Raw genomic sequence first — 13,424 nt, 5'->3', positions numbered from 1 at the left:
AACAGTACGCGCAGACATTCATTTCACGAATCCATTGTACTGCCGCCTGTAGGCTGCATTGATAATCGTGCGAGTTTACACGGGTTGTGGACGGAGTTGTTACAGCGCCCTCAACTCACTTACTTCAGCAGTGAACAAACGCGTGACGAGTTCATAGTCTGGCAAAGAGTAAACCAGTGTATGTGATTCTTTGACTTCTAAATCCGTATAATTCTTAACGATAATGAACCATCCTTTCCTCAGCAGTATCTTTGTTTTGAAGGATGAACTTAGTGAACATTGCATTAAAAAAGTACAGGACTGGTAAATTCCTAGGTTCGGGCAAAATTTTGTTTTCCTTCAGAGGAATGGATCTTTACTATCTTTTGATGGATCAGGAGTTAGTTACTTTGGCAGAACTAAGATAGGGATCGGCAGTCCACCACAGCCTAATTAACTGCATCTCCCTCGATGCTAAATCCGTTCATTTTAGTGCTCATGGAGGAAAAATCTGTGTACTTTCTCTGGCTAAAATGTTTGTGTTCGAGAACAATTGTCTAGTTTCCAATGACCAAGCTTTAAAACTATAATTATATTAATTAATATTTTCAACGATGCATTTTCCTTGTAGAGCGCAACTCCTATTTGGTCGACACAAGTTTATCTCACGGACACAACCCTTGGTTTAGTCGACACGGGACTCTGTCATGACATCGAACTCTGTGGCGAACACAATTCTAGCTTGCGTTGACACAACGCAATGAAACACTCATTTACAAAATCTCAGGTCCCAAAATTTCAAAGGTGCACCATTATTGTGGACACACTACTATGATTCGCAAATTCATAAATATTCTCATGATTCATAAATCTTATCGTTTTTACGGACAAACTCAAAAATTCAAGGAAGAGTTGGTGTTTGGTCACATGTAGACCACCGGCCCGTAAGTATACATATCACAAAATATAGTTATATCTCTGAAGACGCTGTAAATAGACTGATGTACTCTACAAAATTTCATTTCAGATAAACTGGACTTGTTATATTTAGAATTGCACTAGAACGTTGCGTAAAATATAAATTTTGATAGATTACGAATAAGGTCACGTATAAGGGCTATTGAAACTATCGCAGTACCCCATCAGCCAGAAGTTCTGATTTCTAAGCTTTGTTTAAAGGGAGACAGGGTCGTCGACCCATACGACCGATGTAAACACTGTAATCAACGCAAGCCCTATTTCGATTTTCCTTTTTGAAGATGCCAATCGGTTTATTTGTTGGCCGAAATGTGCAGTGCCACGGATGAATGTGCCACGGATTCAACGTACGTTGGCCATTGACGAAAGTTAAAACATGTTGGTCATAATGTACATCGTAAAATTTATAATAAATGTTGCGGCCATGTTGAAGTGATATATAATATATATATATATATATCATATCGTGCATGAAATACATTTTTTGTATAAATGGTTAGATTTCATATTCGGTCTTCAAGACCGAATCACCGTAATGCACTATGGGATCTTAAACAGTATTTTGACATAAGATGGAAATTTTTCGGTTTTGTGACATGATCATCTATTTTCTGTAGTCTAATCTTTTCCGCCGTCATCTAATATTTCATCTTATTGATCATTGAGAATGATGTTATTTTATTCATTAATATGTTCAGATTTTGGGAACTATCGTATCGACTTGCAATTTTATAAACGGATCAGCGAAACTGATTATCCTACTGGAAATGACCTCCTTTTGACTTCAACGTCTTCTGCGTCTTCCAGCCTACATGTTTCTGTTAGCGCGCTTGGTATGCATTTTCCATCCTGTTCATTGATGCAGACGCGCATGTACACGTGGCAGAGCGTGAGATCTAAAGTGACTGGCTGTCGTAAATAGAGCTAGTGAGAGCAGACGGCCTTAACTTGACCTTCTCCAATGCGCCAGATATATAGGCGTACCCAGTATACGTGATCGTATCGAAGTCGGTCGAAAATGGCGCGAATGAAAATTAGTTAAATTTTAATTTTGCATGGCGCGGTTCGTGTTACATATCGCCAAAATTGATTAGATACGAGCAGTGCACTTCGACCCTAACGCTGGGCCCATTCAGTTTTCATAACCGATGCTAACCATCGAGTGACAACCTCGACAACACCACAAGTAGGACGTGGCACTCACATGTGGCACGATGGACAGCAAGGCCGTATGTGAACAAGAAACACAGACGACGGACGCGCGCGACCAGAATGGCAAGAAAGCCGCGACGGGAAAAACAGAGGAAATCGAACTCATGGGGATCGAAAACGTGGCGGCGGAAATAACAGAGGAGACTGAACAAAACACGGACGACAAAACCGTCAATGTTGACATTATCGGAACCGATGAACTGAACATTGACGGGAAAAGACTGGAGTACGATGAAGACGAGATCACTAAACAGTAAGTGCATTTAACCGGTTTTGTGTTTTCATATTCTGAATGTTTTGACTTTTTTGCAGAGTGGATCTTGTCTGGGGGCTTGGCACCTACGTCACACAGTTCAAAGTTTGAAAAGCCAATAAAATAGCACAAAGTTTGTATAATTGAAGCTGTCAGGAAATCTGACAAAGGTCGCGGTTTACGTCGACGCTAATCATTAACCCAAGCTAATTAGCGCACTGAATAAGTTCCAATGTACTTTCTAGAACGCACAATTTGGACTGACATTCACAATTTTTCGCGTGCGCTCGTCCAGTTCTTATGCGTTGTAACACAAATTATATTCCTATATTTGTGTTGTATTTATTACCATATATCCAACAGAAAGATTTACGTTTGGTACCAGTATGTTCTAAACGCCGGGTTGTAATCCAAGCAGACGTCTCGAATACACATTTTTGCGCTTGATAAGAAACCAAACCGGCCAAGTATGAGGTCGTATACGCGGTCGTAAATTTGCTCTGAGTCACCAGTACTATCGGCGTATGTCTTCGGACAGTTTACGAGTTTACAGCGAGTTGATGCGACTGACAGAAAGGATCTTTAACTCTATTTGTACGCTTTTATATTGATCGTATATACAACACAGTCGCCGATGATGAATATGAGAGCATAGACTTTCATCGCCAGATTTTGGTCGGAAGAGTGTAAAATTGCTGTCAGGTGTTCATCAACTTACACAAAGGGTCTATTTCCATTTATGACTTGGTTGGTCATTTATTTCACTTGAAGGACATATTTGAATGCTATCCAAACACGCCAAATTAGGTGGCCAGTGTTTGTATATCATATAGATAGGTAGGGTTTTATGCTTGTAACATTCACTCAAGATACCACCAAGGTTTTCTCTGATTGGTCTATGGCCAATGAGTGAAATCGTATGGAAAGAATGTGACTTGATGACTTAAATACGTGTCAGAGAAATGCGTTACGCAGACTAGGCTATAAATAAACCATCTGTATCTACGTAAGTCGTCATCAGCGACCGATATGGACAGCTGCCGGTGTATTCTGCCCTGGAGTGTTCGACTATTGAGAATATGCCAAAAAGATAGGCTGTTACGCATGCTCGCTCTCATCGCTAAATTATGGCATTATTATGATTGATAACTCAGTAACTGAGATGATCTTTATCAATTATGAAATGATTTGGGAATTATAAGAGAAGAGTCAATTGGAAATGGCAAGTAAACAAATGACCATCCAGACAGTACATATCCAATAGCCAAATTAGGTAAGGGAAGGCACCATTAAATCTTTGGAGGGAGTATTAATGATAAAAACGTTGAAAATATTGTGCCTTCGAAGATCTAACATTTATTACATCTTTATTTCTATTATTTCTGAGTTCTACGCATTTTCAGTTTCCAATCATATATTGTCTTCGAAAAAGCAGCAGTCTGAATTTTCAACAACTTTTTATCTTCATGTAAGGCTTTAAATGTTTTCCCATTCAACCACTTCTCCAGAGATGTGGTGGCCTGTCCTCAACTGAGCGTACAGTGCAAGCCCCCTGCATATGGGTCCAGATATTTGTCCCTAAGTGTCACATCCCACTGTTAACTAACTGGATCACTGAATTGTTGTTTGTATATCAGGTTTGGAATGTTGCCACTTATCGTTTGAGTAACAATCATACTATATTTCAATCTGTCCAATCGCGTGAGAGCCACTCATCTGGCACATCGCCGTCGAGCAGATTCTATGAACATCAAAAGTTTTATTTCGTACATTTATAGTTTCTCGTTTTATGTCCTTTTGGATTAGATTCGGGAAATTATTTGAATACGAAGCGTACTCGACCCATGGTCATAGTAGTATGTATGTAGGGTTGTAGTGTTTGATTGATATTTAGTGTTTTGATTGACTTAAGTGTAAACATCGTTCAGAAGTGTAGTGTCACCCTGAGACTTTTATTTATACACGTATATAGGTCTCTGGGTACGATGTTTGCGTTTTCCTACACTCAGAATGAGTTATTAGCATAAAATATTAAAACGAGGGCAACATGACATAGCAGTTTTGTGCCCTGAATACGTTGCAATTTGTTTAAACTGGAAACTAGACCTACGGAATAGTGGCCGATTATACCGGGAAATAGAACATTAGTGTGTCGGCATAGAACGGGTTCTACTTCAATTACGTCAAAGATCCTCCTGTTGTTATGCTGTATTCATGTTAATCCCCCAGTTCAACATTTTGGACCGGGAGAACAAGCAAAAATTATGACTTCAACAACGTTACTTTAAGTTTTGAGCCCGCTGCACAAAACCCCAGAGTTTTCACGTTTTGAAAAATTCTAAGAACACCAACAAGCAGCACATCAATATTTACCATGGACATCGTCAATACTGAATAGCGCCTTTTGAAATAAATTTGGTCACCAGATATTTCTGGAAAGTTTTGTTTCGCATTGCCTACTGTGCCCAAGGGATCTACTTCCAACCTTGCCAGGACCAGATTCTTACACCTTGTCCAAGATCCTTACATAAATGATCACAGCACGAAATCTAGAAAATTTAAAAATAAATCAATATTCCCGGGTAAAATATGTTCATCATCTTTCCGACTGAAATGAGAGCGAAGCTGCAGAAAGGATAACATGATGTCGCTTTTCGGAGTATGTGGATCCAGGGTGAACACCAATATATGCTACTTATCGTAGTTTTATAAACAGCAGTAAAATTATACAGCAATAAATGTAAACTCCGCGTCCTATTTAGTATGAGAAGTGGTGACAAATATCGTTCAAAATAACCATATTATTTTCAGTGCACGAACATGGATTGTTTGCGAACATATACATTGTGTGTATGTTAGGTTTGGATCGATATTTGCACCTGCTTCCTGGTGTACAGTGTCTATTATATTCCAAGTCACCCTCTCGCCCAATCAATGATCATTCCACAGGTGTTCTTATGTTAGTATTCATGGTCATGTTATGGGCATCGTTCCATTGTTAAAATCCCATTGCTTGGCAACAAGTGCCTTCATGCTTTACAGCATCGGTGTTGTGACGTCACGTTGTCAGTTTTTTACCAATTATTACCAGTTTGTTACCGATCAAAACGACCAAAAGCAGTGTGGCGAAGAATCTTCAGATAAACATCAGAATGTATACTGTAACATTACATGCATAGTGTGTACATTGGTCTGGCAGTCAAGGTAACATGGACATGAATAGTGCAATATCCCGGTATTTCAAGCCAAGCCTAGCTTCCTGGATTTTCTGTATCCTGGTTATTTGTCAAGACAACCCCCTTGCCACTTACGAATTGCCTTTAGACATGACGAAACAAACGTAACTTTTAAAACTGTGCACACGTAATGTGACGGATGAACCACGAGATCCTTGGAGGGGATGATCAAGATTGCGATAAACGTGCATACTTACACAAATGTTGATGCGAGTTGAAGCAGAAAAAAACAATTATGGGGGGAAAAGTATGTATGCTCTGGTAACTCTCAAAAAAATATAAAAATTCCAAACGTAAGCGTAAAAAAAATCATGTTCTCATCCTGACTACCCACCCCTTCCAAATCTTATGGTCCATCCCTTGCGCCTTCCTCGATTGATGTCACAAACATTTAACAATAGGATTCCACTGACCTCATTCAATTCTATGTAAAGATGTGTCATTTGATTATATCTTATCGATTAGATATCCGTCTCCGATGTTTACCGGCAATTGTTATATATCGAAAAGTAGTTTATAATTTGCGGACCTATCAAGGGATCCAGACCTTACATGTATTTTTTTGTCTCCACTGTGAAGTTTACCAAACAGCTGTTTCCTCGACAGTTTCTTGTGAATGGTCATTTGTTTCCATGGTGATAAATAGATTGCAAAAATGTTGTCTCTTTCTTCGCTTCGTCATAAAGAACCGCTGGAGTGCAAATAGCATTTGCCGTTTCGAATTGACATCCGAGTAAACAAAGCGCACATCGAAAATCTTCGTGTAATATTTGAAGCTTTTGTAACATGATATCTCATTTCAATGAAAGGGATAAAGTAGCTCTTTTGTATCTTTTTTTTCATGAATGTTTTTATGTGAAAAGTATTTTGTGTAGTTTTGATTTCTTGAAACATGCTGAAATACATGTGCACAACCTCAACTCTGCAACTCGGCTGAATATACACAAAGTCAAGTTAAGACTTCATGCAAGTTTTTGTAATAAGATCTTAATTGGTGATGCCTTGTCATATAAATAAGGATAGCAGTTTTTCCTAACATTGTGGCAATGTTTATTCGTCTTAGGAAAGCAAGTCGGAAAAGGAAAAATAAATTTTGTCTTGAGGTCACAAACGAACTCATCTGTTTGCATTTAGTAAAAGGGCATTGCAAATGACACTTTTACAGGTATGTACCAACATCATCTTGTACCCTTAATGACGTTTTGCAATTATTCCAAGTTTTCTCGATGTCACAAAATGATAACAAAGAGCGACTTTGTCCATTTAAACACATGAAAATGATAAATATTAAAAACAGTAATTAATGTGTAGTCTTAAAGCTCTTTACACCGATGTTTAACCAAAATGAAACATGTTGCCTCACACTATAATCGCTTTGGCTTAACTGCAATACTTAATCATGCACCAGGCATCACATTTAACCGTTTTACAACAAAACACAGATTTTTCTTCTTTCTCTTTCAACATTTAGTTTCCATACAATATTTTTTTCCAAACCTTGATTGAATCAAACTTTTTTCTCGGTATCTGTGCATGCTATCTCTCATAGGTGCTGGGAGTGTTTTAGCTAATAAGAAATGATACTATACCATCTTAGCTTTTGCTCGCCTCAGTCCAAAGCTTGCATGTCTATGTTCTTACCACCCCTAAAAGATATAATGGTCAATCCCTAAAATAATTTATGGATCAAAAAGACTGTAAATTTGACATTCTTGTTAACACAGCAACTCGCGTGACAGCTGTCTGTTGTACCATATATCTCAGAAAAGGATTGTTGAAGGCATAGAGTGATGATTTATGTTGTTTCTCAACTTGGCAAGGCGCCATCACTATCGTACTTTATGACACTTTTCACAAGCATGACGTGCCAAAGTACCAGACATGTGCACAGGCTCTCAGCATTGTTTTGTCCTTCTAATATGCAATTGATCAAAAACAATATTTTAAGCTTATACCAAAACTTTTATTAGCTACAAAGTAACTGAATTGCACACGGTTGCAAAATAAAGCACAATTCTGACATTGTGTAGGTTTTGTCCACCCCACACCTTGACAAAGCTATCTCCACGACTCCGATGTCTAGCAAAGTTTTGTCTGTGTGTTATCTTTCGATTGCAGACACTCACAAAACAAATATGAACTCGATAGTTTGCCTGATAATGTGAGAAATGTTACAGAAATTTACGTACTGGCGTGTTGGACATCGACCTCTTCAAATGTATTGCTGGTGTGTGACAACGGTTGCATGCAGCAAAAAAAGGTCAAAAGGAGAGAGAGAGAGAGAGAGAGAGAGAGAGAGAGAGAGAGAGAGAGAGAGAGAGGGGGGGATCAGTGGGAGAGAGAGAGAGAGAGAGAGAGAGAGAGAGAGAGAGAGGGAGGGAGGGAGAGAGAGAGAGAGAGAGAGAGAGGAGAGAGGGGAGGGAGATCACTACATTTGCTCACGATCCCTCTTTGTATCAGTAGCTGTTTCTTTGATGTGTTCTAACACAGCAACCAGTAACCATAGACAGATGCTGTAACGCCACAAAGAATGCACTGTTAATGCTGACAATTCCTTCATGACATGACGAGATTATTTAACAACGTGTTGATATATTGATATCAATCGTTTTCTTAAAATAAATTGGCCTGCTAGCACAAAGAAAGAACGATCACGGGGTCTATTAAGCCACAGAGAGTAAGTTTTTTTACCATCTCTTTAGTCTAAACCTACGTTGTTGCTATATACGTCACATATATAAGAACTATGTGAGAGTTCAATGATTTTAATACTGTCGCATCTAGGATCGGTTTATCATTACCGAGCTCAATAACTTCCCATATTGCCCCATTGGTATAATCATTTCTTCCATGACGTCCTCCATAATTTAATTTCAAAATTAAAACTACAATGGTTTTTACATACTGATTATGTTGAAAACCAGTTCGAGTACATAAATGCATTGACTAGTAGGATTTCAAGTATACTGTCCGACAATTATTGCAGTTTTTCAAAGCGGGCAAAAGAAGGATTCACGTGTAAATTGTTTATCTCATTTGTATGCATAAACAGCTGTTCATTGCGTTGCCGAAGCAGACTCAACTGTTTGCATATTTTTCCATGTTTTCCATTTAGTTACTCTGTAGGACTGTTTATATATATATATATATCCGAAACTCTCAGAATATTGTTTTCTTTTCAAATTATAACCATTTTACTTCGCATCCTATCAGGAGTTTTGCAATTCGTGTACATTTGGAAGGAAAAAACTCGGAATTTTATTTTGTCATTTTTACAAATTACCAAAGCTCGTCGATACATCCAGATTCTTTGCCAGACGTCATAGGCAATAATTGCTGATACGAATCATGTTGAATTGTGGGTGTCTCTGCGTGGGGTAGCGCACTTTAAATCCGACGAGTTCCAGAGATATCCGACTGCATGATCAACAAAACCGTCATGTGTTCTTTAGAAAGGATGCCAATGTCGTTGGCCATCACAGCATATTAAGGCAGACAAACTAAAAATTAACACTTCACCAGCATTGCTTCAGTACAAGTTGACAAACAAACTGTCAATGCCACTTCGGTCATGTCCTCGGTCTTACCGTAATTTGTCAATATTCCATTCCATGATGTATCGCTTCGTAGAAGTGCATGACTGCGTCGTTCGAAAGAAAAATAACTTAGTAATTTATGCATTTGTCGTTGCTATCGGGAATCTGACAAAACAAACGAAAGTAGTGATTCCTGAATGTGTCATTTCGATACGTCTTTGTAAGTCTACATAACATGATGTAAATGGGAATTCATATTGTATAATTTGACCCTCGGGTCATACACGCCTGTAAATTGACACCACAGGAAATACGTATGGAAGAAAACGGCAAACGGTGATGTGTCATTTCTTCATGTAGGACTGAACATTGTCAATCTGAAGCAGCTTGATGGTCAAATATATTTTCCAAGACAGAGTGTGTCTCCTATCACATATTTACCAGATGTGACTAAACTTTGAATTTTTTGTTTTTTTTTCTACTTCTATATACTTCTCTTTCAAACCACCGTACAAACTTCCGGATGTGCGGAAAGATGACCAAGTTTTCTCGCTTGCGGACACAATATTGCATGTATTTTGGACGGATAGGCTCGCGCAAAACAATTTATAGTAAAAATGCCCTTTTATTTGGCGCCCACGAAACATGAGGTTATTCAAAGTTGGTAAAACCCGCCTCAATTTCGTGTGAATCCTTCACGACGCACACCTTGAGGTCTCAGAAGGTCTTATTTGAGTGGATCTAGTCACCAAATATTTTCGTGGCCTAGTCAGTGCAAGTTTCTTTTATATCAACATGGAAATACAGTCATAAAGGAGCTCATTTTAACTTTTTTCGTTTTGAGGACTTTTCTGATGTGATTATGTTTCAAATCTCACACGACTGTGATATTTTGAATACACTAAATCTCTTCATCTTTGTGTCTTTCAGTGAAAGTTGGACTTACAACAAATTTTGGCTGATTATGTTCGCCATATTCTGTGCGTCGTTCGTCACCGCCTTCGTGATCGGCATGGTCTACGGCCGTCGCTGCGACGACTGCGATGAAGCCAAGAACGAGACGTTCCTTCACACGATATACGACAACGCCGCCGTGACGTCGGATGCCGCCCTGTGCTCAACGGTCGGCAAGTGAGTATGGCTCTGAGTGTTCAAACGGTCAAATACCTGAAGCGTGACGTAGTAGTATTCATTGATGCAAGTTGTGTAAATGACTGTTGTCTATGTATTTAAATCTAACGATAATGACTCATTATCTATATTGGTGTGCCTTGCTGTATCATATCATCTGCTTTTAAACAATCTAATGCTGGATTTCATGCAGGTATATTAATGAACAATATTTTAGAATGCAATGATGGCTCACTCTGTACCTTCAAACGCAAAATACCTAGCAGCCGTTTATGCAAAGTGTATTGACAAGTTTAAGAATTCAAATTACAACAATTGATTCTTCATTAGCGGCGCAAATCATGTGCCTCGGCTCGTGTGCCATTTATTCTTTATAATGGACAGTAGCAGTCGCAATTTGGGTGATTTTTTACCGTTATTTTGTATGTCAAGTGCAAGTTCTTGTTCTGCTCCCCACGCATACTGAAACACCCTCTATTTAGTTTATCAACACAGTATCTATACGAGTAAAATGCACAGTTATTGTTTACATTTATAGTCAAGACCAGAACTCCCTTGTCAACAATAACAATGAACTCTAAACAGGTCCAGACTGAGTTGACGAACTTCATTCTAGTGTATCTAAACATGTTTTGGGGAGTGGGACAAGAAGTTGTAAGTTGACATATGAAACTAAAACAGTGTGGAAAAAAATAAAAAAAGATCAAAAGTTAGGGCCTACAGCTTCGGTCCCTTTAAATGGATCAGAACTGATACAGGACGTGTTTCAGGGACGCTGATGAGCAATCCTGTTGAGTCATGCTGCCTGATTATAATTTCTAACGGTATGCACGTACGATATCAGCATCTACTACTCACCTAGCTGTGGTACGGCGTGTTACGATAACCTTTGGTGTCAGGTGATGCAACGACGCTTAAACCTTCAAACTTTTCTCAATTATTTCACGTAAACAATGCGATCTACACTAATATTAATGCGTTATTGGTAACCTTAAGTTTAAAATGTATTTAGGAAACCAAACGAAACAGTACATTAAAGGGTGATTTTAATGTAAAACAAACGACGATTTCTCAACAGGTCTTGAAATTGTTGGTATTTTCACAGTTTGGACAGCTTTGAGCACAACTTTTGGCGTTATATCATCAGCGCTCATGAAAGCGCGAATCAGAACTGATAGAAAAACACTGTAGTCAACATACAGAGCAGCCAGCTGACATGGAACGATATCTCATGTAAATAAACAAGCCTTTAGATCACGTGTCTTTCAATTCAATTTAAAGTCACAGATAGACTTTCTACAAACATGGAAGAAAAATCTTTTTTACCTCCATGGTACAAGCTTAGTATAAGTATGTGAATAAAACTATATTTCGAATTCGAGATAATGGAGTTTTCGCGGGGTAGTTAAGAGTTTATATCGCAAGATTCCAGCTAGAACTTGCCCATCGGGTTCACCCCATCACACGTGCTGATGCCACGCTTTCGTACAACTCTGTGAACACACCATGCAGATATTAGAGTTTTATACAAGAAAGTTACCCAACGCGTAATAACTTTCTGAAATGACTCTATTTTATAGAATCGCCGACTTGAACCAATAATCAATCCTCTCTTGCCGGGACATTGCGTTGTCACAAGACAAAACATCAGTTGCAAAGATAGGCCATTAGGCTATGATTAAGTTGCAATGAACAAACATATCACTTCATGAAACCAGAGACTTTGTACCCTCCTTTCTGCTGTTGGTAAAATCGCAGTATTTTTTGTTTTTGTAGAATACCGGAAAAATTTGGCGACAGGGTTCATGCAAACATCCACGCATACCATCTTCATTTGTGCATTTGTGTATTTTTCTTGGGTTTACTTACTGACGGTACAAAGTGCTTTTATCACCTGCAGATTATAACCATTTTTCATTTCACAAGAACCCTGGCAAAGTGATACAGTTTTTAGGGTTATCAACAGAATGTACTCAATGATAGGTTAATGGCACGTTGAGGTCAGATCTGTATCAATGAACACTCCAAGCCTTCACATAAACTGCGCTACTGTAACTTGGCCCAGGAAAGACAGTTCAAATGTCACTACTTGAGACATCCGTATATCGTCAGTCCGTGTGATGGACAGGCAAGTAATCATTGTTTAGTGTGTATAAGGTTAACATACCATAAAAATTATTGAACATTCGGAGAGAAAAACACGGGACTTATTGCGGAGATCGAGGTGTCATTTAAACTGGCCCCATTGTGTGGCCATGACAGTTTTCGGAGCACGGAGGTGCCCGGGACCTTTCATACGTATTCGGAAGTCTTCGGCCAATCCGATGGATGCCCAATCCGAATATGATGTGATTTTCAAGAAATTCTGACAAGTTTATCCATCAGATCACAGAAAGTAATTCCCTAACTATTTCTATGATCGAGTTAAAGTTGGCAGCAATAGACGTGCAAGTGTGAAAACTAAAATCCAAGAAGTCTACTGGACATGCGCATGCGTTACCGTCCCCAGTGTTCGACTGTCGGCCGTTACTTAGGGGGCGTTGCACGTAACGGTGATCCTTGGTGGAGGAACCATGACATAACTCAGCGTATTTTGCTCTGCAAAATCACTTTTCTGCAAAGATTCATTCAATTTTCAGCGATTTATTGACCCAAGATTGAAATATTGTTGGCTTCACCTTTCAGCATGACAAGCAGTCGTAATTTGAGTGAGAAAGAAAAGCAATTGTATGCAAATTTATACAAATCATCTTATTTCGTTGCTTCTTTTTTCTCCCTACATAACTTCCCATATGGCTGGGTCGAATTTTGTGAATTTTCAAATCTCATCCTTTAAATACCGTACAACAAAATGAAAATTTTGTTTGGCAATAAAAATCTACATTTGGAACAAGAGTCATTGAATTTTGTTTATGATTGTAATAACTTTTTTGAATGTCAATCTTTAAAATTCTGACTATTAATTGAATGTCAACCTTATAAACTCTGACTCTTAAGAATGACAGTAATTAATGCAACACAAAATTGTCGTTTTTTAGCTCACATTTGGTATACCAATGTTTTGGTTCTTAAAATCTAGTCTCAATCGCGATATTATAT

The 13,424-nt window shown here is 38.6% G+C and overlaps 1 protein-coding gene across 1 annotated transcript in view; it reads left to right on the top strand.

The window, feature by feature from the left end:
* Positions 1-1,854: 1,854 nt before the first annotated feature.
* The window catches only part of LOC139145700 (glutathione hydrolase 1 proenzyme-like), a 29,113-nt gene continuing 17,543 nt past the window's right edge, over positions 1,855-13,424 (top strand). Inside the window, exons 1-2 of the mRNA XM_070717006.1 lie at positions 1,855-2,422; positions 10,125-10,325. Of these exons, the coding sequence (XP_070573107.1) occupies positions 2,172-2,422; positions 10,125-10,325 (452 nt within the window). The 5' untranslated portion in view covers positions 1,855-2,171. The remainder of the gene's footprint in view (positions 2,423-10,124; positions 10,326-13,424) is intronic.

Source organism: Ptychodera flava, chromosome 12 (assembly GCF_041260155.1).
Source record: "Ptychodera flava strain L36383 chromosome 12, AS_Pfla_20210202, whole genome shotgun sequence".
Lineage (NCBI taxonomy): Eukaryota > Metazoa > Hemichordata > Enteropneusta > Ptychoderidae > Ptychodera > Ptychodera flava.
Note: the sequence above shows the minus strand (reverse complement) of the source record. Positions and strands in the feature narration are given on the sequence as shown.